At 41.3% G+C, this 22,794-nt stretch overlaps 1 protein-coding gene across 1 annotated transcript; it reads left to right on the top strand.

Annotated features, from left to right (window-relative positions):
* The first annotated feature begins 801 nt into the window (after positions 1-801).
* LOC145064635 (uncharacterized) lies at positions 802-1,949 on the top strand. Its single transcript, XM_079012047.1, has 3 exons — positions 802-1,066; positions 1,173-1,667; positions 1,741-1,949. Exons 1-3 carry the CDS (start codon positions 802-804, stop codon positions 1,947-1,949), a joined length of 969 nt encoding a protein of 322 aa, XP_078868173.1.
* The last annotated feature ends 20,845 nt before the right edge of the window (positions 1,950-22,794 follow it).

The following is a 22,794-nucleotide window of genomic DNA, read 5'->3' as shown; positions in this document are numbered from 1 at the left end:
TGGGTCCATAGTAACTTATAAGTGGTTAGGAAAACAGTTTATGAGTGAAATTATAGAGAAGCCAAAAATGAGTGTTAGGAAGATGAAAGCTAAAGTCTCAACAACATTCAATATAAATGTGAGTGAGGGGCAATGCAGAAATGCAAAGAAATTTGCATTACAAGAAATTGAAGGAAGTCTAATTGAACATTATGGGAGATTATGGTCATATGGTCATGAAATTTTGAGGACAAACCCTGGGTCTACTGTGAGGATGGATGTAGACATCATGCCAGATTCCACAACTTTGTTTTCTAAGTACTATGTCTGCTTCAAAGCTATAAGTGATGGTTGGAAGGAAGGGTGCAGGCCTGTGATTGGCCTTGATGGTTGCTTTCTAAAGGGTATTGTTAGGGGAGAAGTTTTGGCAGTTGTAGGGAGGGATGCAAACAACCAAATCTACCCTATAGCATGGGCTGTAGTTGGAGTTGAGAACAAGGCCACATGGAAGTGGTTCATAGATCTCCGCATGGATGATATTGATGGTGGTCTTGGTGCATGCATTACCCTTCTTTCTGATAGACACAAGGTGAGCATTGGTTCATATTTATACATATGTTTTTATGCATGTTTCACTAATTTTGTTGTTGTTATTTATAGGGGTTGGTAGAAGCAGTAAAAGAAAGGTGTCCAGAAGCTGAACACAGACAATGTGCCAGGCACATTGTGGCTAATTTTGCTAAAAGGTTTATCGGTCAACATTTCAGGAAGCTTTTTTGGAGGGCTGTTAGAGCTAGTACTGAATAGAAGTTCAAACATGTAATGGAAAAGATCAAATCTTTAGATACTCAAGCATATGAGTACCTTATAGACAGAGATCCTACTACCTGGTCTAAGGCATTTTTTAAAGAGGGCAGAGATTGTGATGCAGTTGAGAATGGGGTGAGTGAGAGTTTCAATTCTGCTATTAGGCATGCTAGAAGGAAACCAATCATCACTATGCTAGAGGAGACTAGGATATTTGTGATGGAGAGGATATACAGTCAAAGAGTAGAAAGAATTGAATGGGATTTGAATATCTGTCCAAGTATTAGGAAGCGTATATAGGATTTGAAGGTTAAACAGAGGTAACATGTAGTTTTACAATTCATCTATCCAAGTATTAGTTTGTGTTATTAGTTATTAATTTGTAGTCATTATTGCCATATACAGATTGTGGGGGGTTACTCCTTGTGGTTATCAAAAGTATGAAGTTAGGTTCAATGATGCAGCATATGGAGTGGATCTAATTGCAAAGACTTATGCATGCAGAATATGGCAACTTACAGGGATACCATGCTTACATGGAGTAGCTGCAATCTCTTCCTTGAATCAAGATGCAGAAACATATATGTCCCAATCATACAGTAAAGAGGCTTATCTAAAATGCTATAATTATATCATTAACCCTCTCAATGGTAGTGATATGTGGGAAGAAGTTCCTTATCGAAAGCCTTTTCCTCCCAAAAGAAGAAGATTACCTGGTAGGCCATCAGTGAAAAGGAAGAGGGATGCAGTGGAAAGGGAGTTGAGTGGACCAGTTAGACATTATGTGACAAGAAGGGGATCCCTGATAAAGTGTAGTATTTGCAAGGAACCAGGTCATAACAAGATAAAGTGTCCATCTAAGCAGCAAACAAATACATCAGGTAAATGTCCCAATTATCTGAACATAATACATCATTTTGATATGTAATCTTGAGACTTCAATTTTTTTTGCAGCACCAAGTTCATCCAGGGGTAGTGGAGCAGGACCAAGTCAACCACCAAGTTCATCATGGGGTAGTGGAGCAGGACCAAGTCAACCACCAGTAGCAGCCCAACCACCTCCACCACCACCACCACCAGCTGCAAGGCCTGTCCCAAGAAGGGCCCCAATTGGTAGAACTGGACGGAGGAAATATTCTAAAAGGATTGTCAAATGGCATTGAGGAGGAACATACCTGGGGTTGGGAGCAGTGCAGAGAACCCTGCAGTCCTTAATTAAGTAGGTGTGTAGGTAGTGGGTGGGCACATCTTTTGTTATCAAGTTGTGATGTAAAGACAATACTATGTGTTATTTATGCTTTTCTTTTGGGTTTGTGGGCACATGGTGGCCCTTCTTTTGTGGTCCCTAGAAGGAATCTTTTGTCCTTGTGTATGCAGACAACTACTCACCCTTTATTTAATTTAGAATATTGATGGAGTATTTGCAATGAATTCAACCACCGTATTCAATTAGTTTCTTATTATTTCTATGCATTGTTGTCTTAATGATTCCATTACAGTCAAAGAATGGAATCCTATATTGTTAGATAATATGACAGTTAATCAGTTTTGACTACCAAGGGTAGTTTTGTCAATTCCTATTTTCTAGTCTGTTACAAGTTATTTAAACATCTTGATGTGTAATGTTATTAATTGAAATATGACAGTTAATCAGTTTTGACTACCAAGGGTAGTTTCGTTAATTCCTATTTTCTAGTCTGTTACAAGTTATTTAAACATCTTGATGTGTATGTTATTAATTGAAATATGATTGTTAATCAGTTTTGACTACCAAGGGTAGTTTCGTCAATTCCTATTTTCTAGTCTGTTACAAGTTATTTAAACATCTTGATGTGTAATGTTATTAATTGAAGGAAGTCTAATAGAGCATTATGAAAGATTATGGTCATATTAGCTAAGATGTTGACTGGAATTAGCTAAGCTTTTGACTGGAGTTAGAAAGAAGTCTTTGATGTGTAATGCTATTAATTGTACATATATGCCTTCATTCCAGTCAAAATTACTACTTTGTGATTCCATTCCAGTCAAAATTACTACTTTGTGATTCCATTCTAGTCAAAATTACTATTTTATGATTCCATTCCAGTCAAAATTACTACTTTGTGATTCCATTCCAGTCAAAATTACTTCATTCCATTCCAATAAGAAGTTAAGATAATACATTCATTCCATTCAAACAACATCTTTCAATACATCATTCACATCATTTCATCATATACACGATGATCAAAAAAAGAAATCCTATGGTAAACTTATATATTTTTTCCTTCATTGCAATGGCATCAGAGTACTTTTCCTTCTTCATTTGTTCCATGTCTTCCTTCACCTTCTCTACTTCGGTCTTTAATGCTACTAATTCAACTTTCATTCCCTCCACCACTTCCATTAGAGGCATTTCTACAGGTTCTACATCCAACCATTTCCAATATTTGCATTTACCCTTCAACACAAATAACTCATAATGAGATTTCAACTTAGGAAAAAAGAATCAGAAAAGGGAAAAGATTCAAGTGAAATAGTTTACCTCATTGCACACCATGAAATTCCTCCCTGGATTCTTTGGTGTTTTTGATGTTAGAATACGTGTAGGGAACCCACAATCACAAGTTTTTGTATCGTGCGCAATTGATTTCTTGCTTGATCGATTGAGGGATGATGAGAAGCTGTAGGAGGAAGCCATCGGGGGTATTAGGGCACAATCAAGGAACCACATACACCCCTCTTTTAATAACATTAGCCTACATGCCACGTAGGATCATACTAACACGTAGGATCGACCAGTCCATTGAAACCGGCTATAATCAGTCGTAGGGGTGAAATTTACACGAATGAACAAGTTAAATGGCTATTAGAGCACGAAAAAAAGTTTAGTGACCAAATGTGACAAAATGGAATAGTATGTTACCCTCTCAAGTCAAGTCATTATCCCTATATATATATATATATATATATATATATATATATATATATATATATATATATATAGTAAGGATAAGAGGCATCTAAGAGGCCAACAATTAGAAATGTTTGGTATCGAAGTTTTTCATGCTAATTTTTGTTAGAAAACTTTATAAGTTTAGTTTAACATAGTTATTGTTTGATTTATGTGTGACTGAGTTCAGTTAGACATTTTGTCTGACCCAGTCTTGATCCAGCCTGTTTGATTTGCACATTTAGAAGTCTGACCGGCTATTTTTCCATCCGTTTGATTTGCACATTTAGAAGTTTGAGCAGCTATTTTTCCATCTGACCAAGTCCTTTAAAAAAGTTGTTGACTGAGAAACTTCCCAAGCTTACCCCTCGTCCATCTCCTCCGGTCTTGAGCCAAATCACTCCTCTTCCCATCGCTTCTGTCTTCTGCCGTTGCCAGCGCCACGACAATCCCCCATCATTGTCGTTGTCATCGCTTCCTTCTTCCATCAACGTCCTCAAAAATCATTGGTAATCAAATCGATTTCCCCAAATATTTGTGGGATTCTACTTTACTTTCTCCGACTTCTATGGGTTCGTGGGATTTCAGTCACTAATTGCGAAGTTCAAAGGAGAGGTTAAACTTCAAGACAAATATAATTTTTTTTAAATCAAATGGTACACTGATTACAATTCGAATCAACCCTAAATTGTTGCTATTGCCATCATGATTTTCCTTTCAATTCGCAGTTTTCATCATGATCAGATCAAGATTCATAAGAGTTGCAATTGTTATGTGATTTTTTTACACAATTTTGTTTATTCAGTACGTTGAATTTGGGTTGTTTGATTATCTTGTGTTCTTTGTTTAAACTGTTTTATTGTCTTAGTTTTCCATTGTGAGCAGGGTAAAATGGTCGTTTTTCATCAGTCAACACATTCAGTCAGATGTACAATCAAACAACATGGTTTCTTACTCAGTCAGGATTTCATACTCATACGGACATTTCCCAACCAACTCAGTCAACAACTATCAAATGGGACGAGTGTAATGTATATTTACATTCATATTGTTATTATGAACCTATAAATAAGATTGATTAATGATTTTGTATCATAATACTGATTTAATCTACTTACGAGAGTGATGTCAATGCTAGATTTAGTGAGGTGTTTAAAGTGGATTCTCCAAACAATATACCATGTATACCAAACGGATCCTACCTCTGATATGATCTTACCTGGTTATTCCTTATCAACTCGATCTTGATATATTCATTGAGATTATTGAGGAATGTTAGTTCCTTCTTGTAATACTTTGTTCTTTGAGCCTTTAAGTGCTTATCAAAATAAGCGAAGGAAGATACAGAAGGAAAGCTCTAATTCTTCACACTTAACTTCAAAAGATGAGAGGAAGTAGGAAGCCAAAAGCTACGGCTTTTTGTGAGGATAGTAAGGACCAAAAGCTAACTCACTTTCATGCAAAGTGTCTCTCTTATATATCTCATACAAGGTAAGGGCTTTACATTAAAATACGCTAAAGTATTTCCCCAGAAAACAAGCATGGGAGACGAAGCATGGAGCTTGATAAGCAACCTCCTCTCCCTTGAAAACTTACAACCATGATGAACAAAAGTAAGAAGAAGGCCATAAAATAAAGCCTTATGCATTCTTTAATACTTACACATCATCAAAGAACAATATCTCATTGTTTAATATAAAGTTTTGGCCTTGCAAGAGCATGGTGTGTAAGAAACAAAAGTAACAATCAACATCTCTGCCCATGCCCCCATCATTTTCGACCAAAGCTGTAATACCCCGATTTTAAAATATTAAATTTTTTACCCGTGGAATAAGTTTTGTTTGCCAAAAGGGCCCATAATGGCATTTTGGTAATTTCAGGAATTTAGAGTACGTTGAGCGTACGTGTGTAAGCTATACTAGGGCACGCCTTAGTAAGCTGGGCATACACCTCATATGTGGGCGTACATGAAGATCATGCAAATCTTAATTTTTAGGGTTTATGGCCATATATACACATCATTATAACCTCATGTCCTTTTCCTTTTCAGCCACCCTCTATGAGAATGACCCCCAAGCTAACCCTAAGTGAAAGAGTGCCTTTTGGAGCCTATTGGAGTGTTTAGAGGACTTTTTGAAGGTGAAGAGTGAAGTGTGAACAACTTGGAGTTGGGAAGTACCTTGGATCTATGATTTATACCTTGATTGCATCCTCCAGAAGGTATAAAGCTTGCAACTTTACCACTCCATCTTGTGATCTAGGTTTTTGCACTTTTAAGTCACTTTTTGGTCCCAAAATAGTGATTCTATAGCATGGTCTGTTCTTGGCCCATTAATTCGTCCTTTTAGACCCTAGGAAGGGTCTTGAGTCATAAAAATGGGATCTTAATGGTTGGTGTTAACGTTACCATGACCGGTAACGTTAAATGTAACGGAAATCATAAACGAGATGTTAATTCGTCACGAATTTGGCCAAGGCCCGGTCTTAGCCAAGGCAGTTTAGCGCTGGGGTGGTAGTTCATTTCCCTCCACGAGGGACGAATATCCCCCACGATCTTCTCATTCACTCACGCCCAATCAGGACGTGACAGAAAGCTTAGGTGACGCCCATAACTGACGTCACCAGGCAGTTAGTTAACATTGGCGTGATCCTCCCAGTCATAGGAGGCCACATCTCACGCTCATCGGACGAGGTCCCCACGATTCGTTAGAAGCATGTATAAAAGGATCTCTTCCGCCTTAAGGAAGGGATCCATCTTCTCTCTCATGAATATTACTCTAAAATTACCTATCCCATAAAACTAACTTGATCGTCGGAGCGACGTCCCAAGAGAACACCTGAACGTACTTTAATGACTCTTCTCTGTGTTGTATTCTCAAGAAAACTCCCAAGACAGATCCATCATACGACATCCAAACCCCTATTGAACATGTCACAACATATGGCGCCATCCGGACGTATCCTCAGAGTGATACGGCCAATAAACGACGTTGGTTCTCTGTAAAAGGGGGATCTAAACCCAACAGCATCTGGGATGACATTAGAAGATCTGTTCAAAATACTAGTGACGTTAAAAAACGACCATCATCATGAGTGTAGAACACATGCCCTAATATAGGTGCTAATGGCACAGGTCCCGCCGATTACGACAAACGTAGCAGAGCTAGTACTCCAGAGCAGTTTCTGGCAACTGTCGTCCGATGTTCCACTGCCTCAGATGGCGATATCGCCTCTCGATCTGTTGCAAACAAATCCATATAACGGCAAAAAGGTACTTACCATCTCTAACTCTCGTAAGATGAACACACCTCACTACATAGAAGACGAGATTAAGGCACTCTCGAGAAACCTACTCAACATTAGTCTCTCGAGCAGCGATCCCAGACCCTCGAACTAAGATTCACAAGACCCACTCCTTATATATGGATTCATTCACAACACGAAAGTCTATCGAATATACATTGACAACGGTAGTTGCTCCGATATACTCTATGAGCATTGTTTCCGGCAACTACCATATGCGTGGAAGGAGGGGCTACAGCCCCCAACCGGTGGACCATTGGTAGGATTCACCGGGCACAACTTGTGGCCATTGGGCACTATTCAGCTGCCCTTAACATTTTTCAGTCACGACAAGAAGGACCAAATCACAAGAACAATCAAATTCTCTGTGATCCTCTACCCAGCAGAACACAATATTCTACTCGGACGATTGGCAACTCCTTACTGCACCTCGTACCATCGATGATCCACGGCATCGTTAAATTTAGCACACGCCAGGGATCAGCGACGGTCCTTGCCACAAACACTAAGGCACAACATTTCCACCAGATCATAGCCGCCTTAGAGCTTGTACGCACACCAAAGAAGTCCAAGGAGGAATGTTCCACCGAGCAACACCAGATAAACATGGAATATCCATAACAGCTTGTGTGAATCGGAACTCACCTATCAGACAAGACCAAGGCACGACTGGTAGCACTCCTAAAGCAATACTCCACCGTTTTCGCCTGGAAACCAACAGATCTGACAGGCGTTGATCGACAGGTTATAGAACAATGTTGGGTTTTGAGCATTCTAACACTCCTAAGTGTACATGCAACCCTAAATACCTTGGATCTATGTTTTCTCTATTATACATGTATATATGAATATTCCAAGGTATTACCCTATCTAGCATACAATCTTTTGATACTTGGGTAATATAACAAGTTAGAATACATACCTCTTGATGTAGCTTGACTCCATGAAGCTTGAGAGCCTAGTACCCTAAGTGTGACACCTCAAATGGTTCACACAACATAACCAACACATGGACTAACCATTAGAAGAAGACACTTCATGCTCAAATCGGCTAGCCCTCATATATGTGTCACTAGTGCCGATTTCTTGAGCTAAAGGGGTCCTTATATAGTGTGCACATTAGGGTTACACCATGTAACCCATGACTTTACCCATTCCTTATGCTCCATGGGTTTTAACCTCCATAGAGTATCCATGGGTCACCACATGGGTTAAACCCAACATAAGGAATCATGGATCATAAGCCCACATATATAAGAATGAATACAATCAGTCCCCATAGATTTAATTAGTCTCTTTTTGATCACTAAATTAAGTCCAAATTTATTCTTGATCAATACTAATTAAATAACATGATTTCATATTAATATATTAGAACTTATAATATATTAATATGTCACAAATGTCCTCTCCTCACAAACGGTCTATCCAAATGTTTCGATGTCATGCAACCCAAATGGACCATGCCGAGTCGGGTCAAGTACATACCAATTATAGTTATGGACTTAGACACTAATCCAACAAACACAGCCTTAATGTCATGTCCGGAAGTAATCCGGTTAAACAGAAAAAAAAAAGAGGTCAAGTGGCTGAACGGAACAAGGCAATAAACGCAGAGGTGGCCGATCTTGTGAACACTAGAATCCTCAGGAAAGTGATGTTCCCAACATGGATCGCAAATCCCGTTATGGTAAGGAAAGCCAACGGGTCATGGCGAATGTGCATTGATTACTCGGACCTTAACAACGCCTACCCAAAGGACTGTTATCCTCTATCGGAGATTGATCAGAAGGTCCAATGGCTCAAAGGCTTTCAGCTCAAATGTTTCCTTGGCACGTACACGGGCTACCATCAAGTACAGATGAAATGAGATGATGAAGCAAAAACTGCCTTCCACACCGAAAAGGGCACCTTCTACTACCAAAAAAATGTTGTTTGGACTCAAAAACACGGGTGCTACTTATCAAAGGCTCGTGGACAAAGTATTCGCCAATCAAATTGGTAGGAATATCGATGTCTATGTCGATGACATGGTAATTAAGAGCCGCAATGAAGACGCATTACTCTACGATGTGGAAGAAACTTTCCAGACGACAGAAAAAGCGAAGATGAAGTTAAACCCATCTAAATGCACTTTCGGAGTAGAGGAAGGGCAATTCCTTGGGTACCAGATATCCAAGGAAGGAATTCTGCCCAATCCCACCAAAATCCAAGAGTTCCTCGAGTCGAAAACTCCCCACAACCTCAAGGGCTTACAGGAGATCAACGGTAGATTGACGGCATTAGGAAGATTCATCACCAAATCCATAGAAAAAGCGCTCCCCTGTACCAAACACTTAGAGGGTGCATAGACAAAAAGCAATTCAAGTGGACAGACTAAGCGGATGCGACATTGCAACATCTGAAGGACGCCCTGCACCAACTACCGGTTCTCGCCTGCGCGCTACTAGGGGAAACACTACAGATGTATCTAGAAGCTTCCGAAGAAGCTATCTCCTCTGTGTTAGCGGTAGAGAGGGAGGGCAAGTAGGTTCCCGTCCATTTTGTTAGTAGGGCACTTGTAACACTCTGTTCCGAATTGACTCCTATTCTGAGGTGGTGGCTCGAAGGTCGGCCATTATAAGGATTATGGATCTTGGGAAGGTAAGATCTAGCGTTTTTGGGTGCGGGTGATGTATTAGAAGTGATCCGAGTGTTCGGTTTGTGTTTTAGAGCCAAGGGTATTTTGGTAAAATGGCAGTTTGGGTTTTTGTGGAAAATGGACTTTTTTGGAAGGTATTTAGGAAGATATGAGTTGATAGAAGTGTAGGACTTCCCTTTACCTTTCTGTGGATATAAGGATCGTCGAAAACGGATTTATAATGAAGAAGTTATCCCCTTCGGAAGTTTAGTAGTTTCAGGCTTAGCCGAGTACGTTGGGCGTACACAAGGAGTACGTAGGGTGTACTAGTGAAGAAGGCAGTACGTTGGGCGTACTTGTGAGTACGTTGAGCATATTGACCAGGAGGATCGCGAATGTTCCCCAGAGTACACTTGGCGTACCATATATACGTTGGGCTTACTCCAGTCAGATCAGAACCCTATTTTAGGGTCTTGGACCCTATTTAAGCTCCTTATCTCATAATCTAACCCTAATATCATCAGCCTCCATCCCTCTAAACCCTAGAAATCGACCCTTAGCCTCCATTAGAGTGATTCTTGAGCTTTTTGGTGATTTAGTGTGTTTTTGTGCTTATGGTGGAAGAAGGAGTTCCTTGAGGAAGCATTGCTTGACTTGAAGCTTGTGGATCCAATCCCTAATCATATTGATCTAACTCCATAAAGTATAATGTTTGGATCTTGGTGGCTTTCTCAAGTGGATCTAGTTGGGTTATGACTTGTTATGTTGGACGATCAAGCTATGGTTGGAGTCAAGCTTCTAGATCCAGAACCTTCATCAACTTTGCAAGCTATTGGAGGTATAAATTCTCAACCTTGTCAACTCTTTCATGTAGATCTACCATTGTGGGTGTTAGATCCTTTTGGTCCCAAGGATGGAACTTTATGATTGAAATCCGATTCTTAGGCTTTGAGTTGCCGCTCTCAGTGTTAAATAAGTCCCTAAGGCAGAAAGTTGTCATCTTGATGGTCTTCATGGGTTCATGCTTGAGTTAGGGTCACTTTTATGGAAGTAGAATGCCATTTTTGGAGTTTGGGTTTGTTTGGGGCATGCAAAGTCACAGAGTCAGTGACTTTATGGGTTTAGACGTTAAGTATAGTTCATATCTATGATTTGGACTTGTTGGATCAAGTATTAAGCACTTAATGGATGTTGTGCATGAGTTGTTTGTATGTTGGGCATACTATGTAGTACGATGCGTGTACAACCTATTTGCTCAGTACGCTAAGCGTACAGAAGAGGTATGTTGGGCGTACGTTCTCAAAAGGACTTGGGCCTTAGTGAACTTCAGACCTTTGGGCCCTAATGGTTTTGGGTCTGGATTTGTTGATAGTTGGGACTAAATGCATCTTTGGGCCAATAATGGAATAGTTGGTCCTATTGGGCCTTATGGCCCAATATAGAAATGAACTTCGCATTATGGGTCTCGGTTTGGGCCAATTCTTGGACTAGGTTGCTGTGGGCCTTCGTGGGCCATTTAGGTCAGGATTATTGACTAAGGAAAGTACTGGGCTTTAGTATAAGGTCCATTGGAAAGGTCTAGGCCCAATTTGGAAAGTTGGGCCACTGAGGGTTTTATGGACATTATAATGTTGGGCTTTTGTTTTGGGTTTGGGCCCTTAGTTTTGGATCATATTGGGCAGGGGTAAAATGGTTATTTTACCCCATGCATGGATTAAGGATTATGGTATGGGACCGAATTGCTAATTGGGTATATTGATTGGTAATGACAACTCGGGTAGCTAGTGGGGCAGCAACTAAGGATTTCTTCAGGAAGCTTCTACGTTCGAGGTGAGTCTTCTCACCATGCCAATGGGTCTAAGGCACCAAGGCCGACCCATTTTATGTTATGTGGTACACTAGCTGTAGTCGAGATATGTGATATGATAGTTAGCTTTATGCTATGTGGCATGCTAGTAATTATATGATATGTGTGATGCTAGTTGTCTTTGTAATCCTTGCATGGAAGACCCCGGGGGAGCCCGTGGCATTGGATGTAAGACCATGTGGGGTAGCCCATGGCAGTCCTAGGTGAAGACCATGTGGGGTAGGCCATGTTTTTGGATGTAAGACCATGTGGGGTAGCCCATGGCAGTCCTAAGTAAAGACCATGTGGGGTAGCCCATGGAATTCTTACAGGTTTATGTATGCATGGTTTATGTGATATATGTAGCTTTTATAGCTAATATGGTATGTGTTATGTGGATTGTGTGTGGGGTATGCTCTGGGGGACTCACTAAGCTTTGTGCTTACGGTTTATAGTTTTGGTTTCAGGTATCATCGATTTGGAAACGAAGAGATCGGAGTGATCGCAGTGCACACACCTATGATTTCCGCAATGAATGGTTTTGGGATGAACTCTGATAAATGTTTTACTTAATGATGATTTGAAATGTTTGGAATAAATGGTATCAATGTTTTAGCTATATTAAAAATGAAATTTTTACCCTTGATTTTTGGGTCGTTACAAGTTGGTATCAGAGCCTTGGTTTGAGGGATTCAGGGATACATTCAGATGTGTCTGGACTCAAACTGAGGAGATGTAAAGCTTTCAAAATTTTCAAAAGAAAATGTTTCAAGGAAAAGGTTTTCTAAGACAAGAAAGGGTGTGGTGCATGCAATCAACCGAGCTCAAGTAAGTTTCCCAGAATACCCACAATTGTTATTTGTTATGATTTCATTTATGAATCTGAGAATCGTATGCTAGTTATGGCTAGGAGAGATGCCTTTATATGTTGTATGAGCTGGTAGACTTGCATGCTAGTGTTGAGTAGTCAGCAATAGGTTGGCCTGATATGTGGTGCTTGTAGCCATGAGGATATTAGATGTCATGCCGGAATTAGAATGATAATTGGTATTGGTAACTATTAAGTGTAAGTTTTGAAAATTGTATACGGTTAGGACTCGTTTCCTGTTCTGTGTACAATTTGCATGCATAAAGGCAGCCAACAGCGAGGATGGATGAATGTGGACAGCATGGGTTGTGGTACGTGGACTGAAAGTCTAATGATAGCTTCGCAGGTTGGAGACTACCCTAAGGAGAGCCTAGGATGAGATTAGTGACAAGTGTTACCTGCTTGCGGATTGGATGTGAGGATAGACTGGCTTGTCTAGTGTATGCTAGTTAGATTTACCGATTACCTGAATGCTGCTTGCTTTGTGCTTTGTGGAACTCTTGGGTGATGAGAGTCAGCTACTAAGTGGATATGACGATATCCAGGAGGTGGATGGCTGGCATCATCAGGAGTCATCGACTGCTGATGGCAGAGTGAGGTTGGAAACCTAGGAAAGCCTAGGATGTGCTCTGGTAAGATTAGTGGGGCAGTTCGGTGAAGTTGGGAACCTAGGGGGAGCCTAGGAGGTGCTACGGTAGAGATTGTCTTGATGTTTAACAGACATTTAGTGTACCGGTGGAGTAAGCGACTTAGAGGATTCAGGAGGATTGCTGAGGAAAGTATGGATAGGTATGGAAGGTATTATTGGGCCCGTACAACTGAAAGAACAAGATCCATACTCGACTCGATGAGAGTCTTGGAGAATCTGAGAAGCTTATGGGAAAGAGAGTTCTTGGTTATGCCTTGATCATAGGATTAGCCGCTTTGCAGAATGAGGATGAGCGCGCAGGGATGGGACAGGGTCTGGTCCCAGCTCCGGTGGTGAGCCAGTTAGTGGAAGGACTGCCAGGATTTCGATTTCGGCTCGGATCTTTCGTATCAAGCGGCAAGGGTTGACTGTGCGATCTATTTCACATTTGGGTTTGGAGACCAAGTCACAGGGATAGTTATAGCCCGGTTTAGAGCAGAGATTGCTCCAGCTATTGCAGTATAGTCGTGGCGATTGAGCTGGTGAGTGTGTTAGGGTGCGAGACGCTGAATGATACGAATCTCAGCGTCGAGGACGGAAGATTGATTAGGAGTACCTCATGAGAGAGGTTCAGGTTAGGCGAATTTATTGGAGGGTCTCGAGCGGAGACCCAAGAGTTTGGATCAGCATTTGAGAGGCCAACAGGATCGACTCCAGTGCAACGCTTACAGAAACTGCGCGATGAAGTTTCGTTCCAAGGGTGGTCGGGGTACCACAGGAGGAGGTGGTCAAGAACCCTTCAGATGTTCGTGGATATGCTATCTTCGGCCATTTCTGGTGGATACTGGGTATTTGTAACGCTTGGGTAATTGTGATGAGTTGGATCTCAGGTTGGTTGTTTGCTATTGTCTGGGTTAGAAAGGGTTGTCAGATGTCATTCGACATGTCAAGGAATCTTTGAGAGATCTTTGGGCGGATGTATCTTGCGAAGCGAATTCCGTGTGAACTGTGATTGATTCGATGTCATTATCGAAATATTTCTAGTGATCCGAGTCGCTACAAGTGTAGCAAGTTTGGCCACATCATCAGGGATTGGCCATAGGGAGCAAGCCCATTACTTTTTCGTTGTGTGGACGACAAGGAGGTCGAATGTCTGGCGATCAGGGAGGAGCAGTGAGTGTACCTGCTCCAGCCATTCTCGGGGTTGGTTTAAGGGCTTGAACGAGGGAGTATGGCTAGTTTTCAGTAGCCTTAGTATTTATGTTTTGGGAGGAGCCATCGGGATTGCCGGGGAAAGAGAAAGTTGTCTCTGAGGTTTTGGTTGGACTATCTGTTCGTTAGACTCCGAGATCTGAGTGTGATGTCGCTTTTAAGCATTTGAAGTCATTGATATAGTTGGGATACAAGAAGTGTTATCTGCATTTCAAGTAGTGTGTTGTTTTGTGCAAGGTTATTCATGGTGTTCTAGCTTTGGCAAGCACCGGTCGTCAGCAATGTGAACATTGGAACGTAATGAGGATTACGAATCCTTCAATTCTCGTGTGCCGAGCAGACTTAGTTTAATCTAAGTGGGGAGAACTGTCCAGGTATCTAGGATAGAATCGAGTGTAAGACGAGGATGCGTCTCACATTCCCCTTTGGGGGAGGAAAGTCAGCCTTAGGGGCTTACTGAATATAGGATGTCGTGGATGGGAGTTCGGAAAACTCCTAAACATTTGGATCGTGTCGTCTGATGTCATATAGCAGGCTTTGGGGGAGGGAACCAGGTAGAGTTCCAGTCAGTGTTTGAGTTCAGTTGGGAGGATAGACCACGTGGGCGCTCAACGTTGAGATGTGTTTGGATTGATAGATGAGCATTAGGGCTATGGTCAGTGATAATGTGAGGGTAAAAGTGTTGTAAGACTATGGGGGAGCCATAGCATTCACTAGCAGTCGGGTAGTGTGGAAAATGTTTTAAGATGTCACAACTAGGAATTTTGATGCTTTGTAAACACTTAACAAGGATAACATTGTAACTAAAACTTGAAATCATGTATGATGCTTATTCAATGACAACAAAATTCCATCAAACACTCTATACAAACACTCAAATAGTCAACAAAAGGTTGGAAACCCTAGAAATCCCGATTTAAGTCCAATATGGACTAGGATTTCCTTATTTGGCCAATAAACTTCCAACTTGACTATTTTGGGCTTAGAACCCTTAAATGGGCCCTAATTGGACCCACTTTCATAAAACTTCACATTTTAGGCCCTAAGGAATCCAAAATGAATTAGTTTACCTAAATGGGCCTTATTGGGCCATAAAAAATCCAATAAGCCCTAATGGGCCATAAAATCCATTCTTTTATGCAAGATTGGGTTATGAACTACTCTAAGGGCCCAATGGGCCGAGAAATACTCATTGGGCCTTAAAATATCGAAATGAGGCAAATAATGGCCCAAACTAAGAAACTCTTATCTTCTACCCCATGTTTTCGGCCCAAGCAGAAAGGTAAATAAATCTATTTCAGGGGGAATGATAACCCTAAAGAGATGGATTGACAGCCTTAAATATGCGTCCTTCGTATACTCGACAACCTTAACAATCATACGTGATTAGTAGGACCTCGTGGTCTGCTTCTCCTCGTCTGTTAGGCTTAACTTCTATTCAAGTAAACAAAAATCAGTTCGTTAATCAAGGTTAATCAAATTCATTTGGATTAAGTGAGTAATAACGGACGACACCAATAAGTGTCGGTCGTAGTTTGTAATTATAATCAAAGTCTCCTGGAAGGAGAGCGAGAGTTTGTGTATAGATTTACACGGGGGTGACTCCCACATACCTAAGCTATTCGCTACATTTAGACTCGACCAGTCTAGGGTGATAAAATCTAAAGATCAATTTCGACATTCACTAGAATGAAAAGACAGACGAACTAGTTATTATCATGCATGGTTATAACGACTCACATAAAAATCCAATACCATCTAAGTAATAAAGGGAAATCATATTCATTCGTTGTGACGATATAATAATACGAAACAATCATACTATTTTATCGAAAAACATCGGGTTTTTCGGGGAAATCAACATTATTCACTTGTACTTTCAATAACTATAATGCAAAACTTCTCATATATACACGTTTTGAAATCATTCATGCATATACCTATGGATCTTCACACTTTTTGTATAAACAATTGCCGTTTTAGAAAATATCGGATTTTCTAGGTTTTATAAACTACACAAAACATTTTCATATCAAACTTGCTTATGAACTCACTAACATTCTATATGTTGACGTTTTCAAAATAACTTGTATTCTCAGGTAACAGATAAATTGAAGAACAATACCAAGTGTGTTAGGATGTTATGTTTTGAAACTCTCAAACAATTTATGCTATGGATATGTAATATTTAGATAATGTACTTGATGTGAACAATGTCAGTTGTAATGTATTAATGCATGGTGATGTTTATGTTATGTTTCATGTATATTCATTGTGATGATATTTCAATTTAAGTCACGCGAGCCCTCGGACGTTTCTGTAGTCTGGTTCGGGGGTGTGACAGGTTGGTATCAGAGCTCTGTTTATAGTGAACTGGCATATCTAACCACATATTGGTATGCAACTATAAACCAAAAGAGGGACTAAACAACTCTGAACAAAACAAATAAAATATAACAATAAAACACCTCTACTTGTGCGACTTAGGAAAAAGAACATAATACCAAATCAAATCTAATGATCCTGACAACCCGGTTAAGCCAGGACTGTTCACAGTTGTATTAAGGGGTGAATGTATCCTGATCAACTACATTTCCTCCGAAATACAACTATCACATGCCCTGGGGAAATCGCGATGGTCGGTAAACTTAAAACATACCCCTTTGTGACCAAGAAGAGCGCATCAACCTAACCTTTTAAATATATAAATAATAAACCTTATGAGTAATAATAGTTTATTTATATACCTCCTCACAGTCACCATGGAAGGGGAGCATCATGACATTCAGTTTCATCAGGTCATAGTGGCCCACGGAATGACCAAGGATGACCCCGAGGAAGAACAGGGGGAGAACACGGCGTTGGGCCTGGTGAGTACACGGACACAGACTACGAGTTTGATGGGACCGGTGACGACATGGAGGAAGAAAGAGGCACAAACGAGGCCTCCGTCACACCACCTATCGGTGAGACACAGCAGAACCACCATGCCCTACCAGGGAATCCTGCGATAGAGAATCGTTCTCCGGAGGCTGAGGCTATCGCTCTACGGCAACAGCTATTCGCCATGGAAGCACGAGCGGTGCAGGCTGAACAGGAAAGACATGAAGCCATTGGAGAGATGACTGAGATGGCCCAGCTGTGGCACAACACTTCCTTATATGATCTTGTTGCCACCGTCGGGCGCTTCTTAGTGTGTTAGGACCAGCTTTACCCTACTAGTACTATGTTCTCTTATGTACCATCGACTCTATGTTTAAGTGATTACACTACTCATGGAGTCGTTATGCTGCTGAACTTTGTACCCTTTATGTATGTTCTTTCGAGCAAATTTTCATGTATCAAAATACGGATATTATTAGTGAAAAATAATATGTGATCTATTGTGATGTTGTTATCTGTTATGTGTTATGTTTCCATGATTGTATGTCAATATGTAAAAACTACCTAAGTATATGCTATACACCTAGCTTATAGGACCACAAACTCACGAAAATTATAGGCACTCAACATCTTTCCGTTCCATGACAGAAAGATGCCTCAGCGACCCACCTGTGGAAACCCCGAGCGAATACCACCATAAATCAACTCAGTTGCATTTCAAGCAGTTGTATCTGTGGCAGTCACAGCGGCACTGGCACAGATCCACAATGGGAACAATGGTGAAGGCAATGGGTAAGGGACTGGAAGCTTAAACAACGGAATGAACCAGGGCCTACCAAGACATGCTCCTACAAGGATTTCACCAACGCCAAGCCACGAACCTTTAATGGCACAGGGGGAATGATAACCCTAAAGAGATGGATTGAAAAGGCGGAATCGGTGATGAACACATGTGAATGCCCCGAAGAGGTGAAAGTGAAGTTTGTAGCATGCACATTTGTTGATCAAGCTCTCACCTAGTGGAATGGACATGTGGAGGCCATGACTCTTCCCGTAGCCAATTACATGCCATGGGCAGAATTGAAAGAAATGTTGATGGCCGAGTACTGCCCGCGTGGCGAAATTCATAAAATGGAGCAAGAGTTATGGAATCTCACCATTCGAAACTCCGACATCGATGCTTACATATCAAGGTTTAGCGAACTGTCTTTGTTGTGCCCTAACATGATTACTTCGGAAGGAAAGAAAATCGAACAATTTATCTGGGGGTTAACCTCCCCAATTCAAGGAAATATGATAACTGCAAATCCTGAAACCTTTGACAATGCCAAGAGGTTGGCCAAAAAGTTGTACGACCACAACAACACGAAGGGCGAGAAGTCTAGGGAAACTGAAGGCAAGAAGGTGAGTGACAACAAGAAAGGAAAGAATAACAAGAGAAAGGGATGACAGGGCTCAGAGTCATCAAAGAAACAACAAACAGCGACAGTTCATGCGGTAACCACCCAAGTTCCCTCCACACCACATGCTCCAGTCTCATCTACCTCAAGTGCCCTTAAGCAGTACTCCGGGAATCTCCCAAAGTGCAACAAGTTCAATCTCCATCACAATGGCGAATGCAGGGAGATGCATTGTACCAGTTGCAATCGAAATGGTCACACGGCAAAATACTGCATGACCTATCCTCCCCAGAACCAGCAGCAAGGAAACAACAACAATAACAACAACAACAACAACAACAACAGTAACAACAACAAGAACCGCAACAACAACAACAACAACAACAATAAAAACAACAACAACAACAACAGCGGCAACAACGCTGGGGCAAGCCACACCTTTTACGGATGTGGAAAGACTGGGCTTTTCCGTCGAAACTACCCCAATGTCAACAATATTGGGAATGGAGGAGCAGGGAGAGTGCTGACCATGGGTCAAGGAGAATCGGTTCAGGATACCGCTGTTGTCACTAGTACGTTTCTCCTAAACCACACATATGCATGCATCCTATTTGATACCGGGGCAGAGCAAAGCTATGTGAGTAATAAATTCAAACACTTGCTAATACAACAACCCCAGAAGCTTAATGAAACCTTTACAGTGGAAATGGCTAACGGGAAAACAAAATCAACTGGGGAAATCTACGTAGGATGTACCCTGACCTTAAATCATCACGTCTTTCAAATAAACTTGATGCCTTTAACTATCAAGAGTTTTGATGTGATTATCGGCATGGACTGGTTAAGCCCCCACCATGCTGAGATTATGTGTCACGAGAAGGTCGTTCGCCTTCATCTCCCTAACAACGAAACCCTAATTATATACGGGGACAAACCCAGTACGAACCTTCGTCTTATCTCGTGAATTAAGGCACAGAAGCATCTACAAAAGAAGGAACTGGCATTTCTGGCTCATATAATGGATAAGTCCAAGGAAGTGGTCAATATTTTAGACATCCCAGTGGCTTGCGACTTCCCGGATGTTTTTCCTGAAGATCTCCCGGGGATACCCCCAGAAAGACAAGTCGAGTTCCGAATTGACCTTGTGCAGGGAGCTACACCCATTGCCAAATCACCCTATAGGTTGGCTCCTGCGGAGATGCAAGAACTATCCAGCCAACTCAGCGAACTTTTGAACAAAGGATTCATCCGACCTAGCTTCTCACCTTGGGGAGCTCCGGTTCTCTTCGTTAAGAAAAAGGACGGATCCTTTAGGATGTGTATTGACTACAGAGAACTAAATAAGCTCACTATCAAAAATCGTTATCCACTCCCGCGAATCGACGATCTATTCAACCAGCTCCAAGGAGCAAGTTACTTCTCTAAGATAGATCTGCGATCCAGATACCACCAACTCAAAGTCCGGGAAGAGGATATTCCCGAAACCGCTTTCCGAACTCGCTATGGACATTATGAATTTGTTGTAATGCCCTTCGGTCTAACGAATGCCCCTGCCGTATTCATGGACCTGGTTAATCGAATCTACCGACCATTCCTCGATAATTTTGTCATTGTTTTCATCGACGATATCCTATTCTATTCTCAAAGCGAAGAGGAGCATGGCCGACATCTTCGGCAAATTTTGGAAACCCTACGAACCGAAAAGTTATACACAAAACTCTATAAGTGTGAGTTTTGGGTCCGTAGCGTGAACTTTTTAGGTCATGTTGTCAATCAAGAAGGGATACATGTGGACCCTTCTAAGGTCAAAGCCATTGAAGGATGGGCAGTCCCGACAACACCCACTGAAATTCTTCATTTTTTAGGTCTTGCAGGCTATTACAGGAGATTCATTCATAACTTCTCCAAAACAGCCAAGCCACTTACCATGCTTACACAGAAGGGCGTACCCTTTGAATGGGCAGAGAAGTAGGAGGTTTCCTCCTGAACTCTAAAGCGAGCTCTCTATAGTGCACCGGTACTATCGTTAGCAGAGGGAACATAGGACTTCGGAGTTTACTGCGATGCTTCGAAGCAGGGTTTAGGCTGTGTACTCATGCAGTGTGGAAAGGTGATAGATTATGCATCCCGACTATTAAAGACACATGAGGTAAATTATACCACCCATGATCTCGAATTGGGAGCTGTGGTCTTCGCCTTGAAGATTTGGAGGCACTACCTTTATGGTACAAAGTGCACCATTTTCACTGACCACAAGAGTCTCCAACACATTTTAAATGAAAAGGAGTTAAACATGAGGCAGTGAAGATGGGTTGAGCTGTTAAACGATTATGAGTGCGAAATCAAGTACCACCCAGGAAAGGCTAACGTGGTAGCTGATGCCTTGAGTCGGAAAGAATACTCAAATCGTCGTGTGAAGACTATTTCAATAACCATTCAATCCCATCTGTCCTCGCAAATCAAAGCAGACCAGTTGGATGCCATGAAGACAAAGAACAAAACAAGCGAAGCATTACATGGAATGGAAAAGAACTTCGAAGTCAAGAAGGACGGAGCACATTATTTCATGAACCGAATTTGGGTCCCTAAACTTGGGCGATTTAGAGAGGTAGTCATGAATGAAGCCCATAAGACACGATGCTCCATCCATCCGGGTTCAACTAAAATGTACTTGGATATCAAGCAACATTATCGGTGGCCTAACATGAAGGCAGAAACTGCCACTTACGTTATCAAGTGCCTCACTTACGCTAAAGTGAATGTAGAATATCAAAAGCCCTCGGGACTATTACAACAACCGGTAATACCCGAGTGGAAATGGGAAAGAATTACTATGGACTTTGTGACAAAATTACCCAAGACTACAGATGGATTGGATACCATATGGGTAATAGTCGACAGGTTGACAAAATCCGCTCATTTCCTGCCAATAAAGGAATCATACAAGATGGAACGATTGACAAGAATCTATATCAAGGAAATCGTGAGACTCCATGGAGTACCAATATTTATCATCTCAGATAGAGATAGTAGGTTTACTTCATGCTTTTGGCAATCGCTTCAGAAAGCTATGGGAACACAACTTGACATGAGCATTGCCTACCACCCACAAACGGATGGTCAAAGTGAGCGAACCATTCAAACACTTGAAGATATGCTTCGCGCATGTGTGATAGACTTTGGAAGATCGTGGGATACCCACTTGCCTTTAATTGAATTTTCGTACAACAACAGTTATCACTCATGATTCAAAGTTGCTCCTTTTGAAGCATTATATGGGCGTAAATGTAGATCATCATTGTGTTGGGCTGAGGTAGGTAACACTCAGCTAGCAAGAGAACAGACACTAAGCAATTCATTAACAAGACCGAAAATCATACGCGAAACGACTGAGAAGATAATTCAAATCAGAGCTCGACTACAAGCATCACGAGACCGACAGAAGAGCTACGCAGATAAACGGCGAAAGCCCTTGGAATTTCAAGTCGGGGATCGGGTGTTGTTAAAGGTCTCTCCCTGGAAAGGGGTGATTCGTTTTGGGAAACTGGGAAAACTAAACCCACGATACATTGGACCCTTCGAGATTCTTTCCCAAATCGGTCCAGTAGCTTATAGACTGCAGCTACCTACCGAGCTCAGCAGTGTACACCTCGTGTTCCATGTTTCAAATTTGAAGAAGTGCTTATCCGATGAAACTCTCGTCATCCCATTGGAAGAAATCGAAATCAACGAGAATCTCTTGTTCGTCGAAGAACCAGTTGAAATCATGGACAGGGAAGTGAAGCGTACTAAGCAAAGTCACATTCCGATTGTGAAACTTCGGTGGAACGTGAAACGTGGGCCGCAGTTCACATGGGAACATGAAGATCAGATGAAGCAAAAGTACCGTCACCTATTCTTGCATTCTCAAATCTAGCTTCAAAAAGAATTTCGGGATGAAATTTCATCTAACGGGGGGATGATGTCACAACTAGGAATTCTGATGCTTTGTAAACACTTAACAAGGATAACATTGTAACTAAAACTTGAAAGGATGTATGATGCTTATTCAATGACAACAAAATTTCATCAAACACTCTGTACAAACACTCAAATAGTCAACAAAAGGTTGGAAACCATAGAAATTGTAACGACCGAAAAATACAACCAATTTTTAATTTTTCAAAAACAATCTGATTTCATTAAAATCACTACAAAAAGGTTTTCAATAAAATTATTTAAGTATTCCCAGAATCACATCACGACCAAAAACATGAGGAGCGGTACGATCACGCCTTCGCCTTGCCACGGTCTCTTGAAGAACCTGAAAAACATAA

This window comes from Lactuca serriola, chromosome 7 (assembly GCF_051521515.1).
Source record: "Lactuca serriola cultivar US96UC23 chromosome 7, Lser_US96UC23_V15, whole genome shotgun sequence".
Lineage (NCBI taxonomy): Eukaryota > Viridiplantae > Streptophyta > Magnoliopsida > Asterales > Asteraceae > Lactuca > Lactuca serriola.
This window is presented reverse-complemented; position numbering and strand designations above follow the sequence as displayed.

What these genes read in the sequence shown, in the direction of transcription:
- LOC145064635 (XM_079012047.1), top strand. Translation starts at nt 802, where the DNA reads ATGGAAAAGATCAAATCTTTAGATACTCAAGCATATGAGTACCTTATA. An exon ending in GGATTTGAATATCTGTCCAA is followed by an intron (nt 1,067 to 1,172) that starts GTATTAGGAAGC and finishes ATTAATTTGTAG; the next exon opens with TCATTATTGCCATATACAGA. An exon ending in GCAGCAAACAAATACATCAG is followed by an intron (nt 1,668 to 1,740) that starts GTAAATGTCCCA and finishes TTTTTTTTGCAG; the next exon opens with CACCAAGTTCATCCAGGGGT.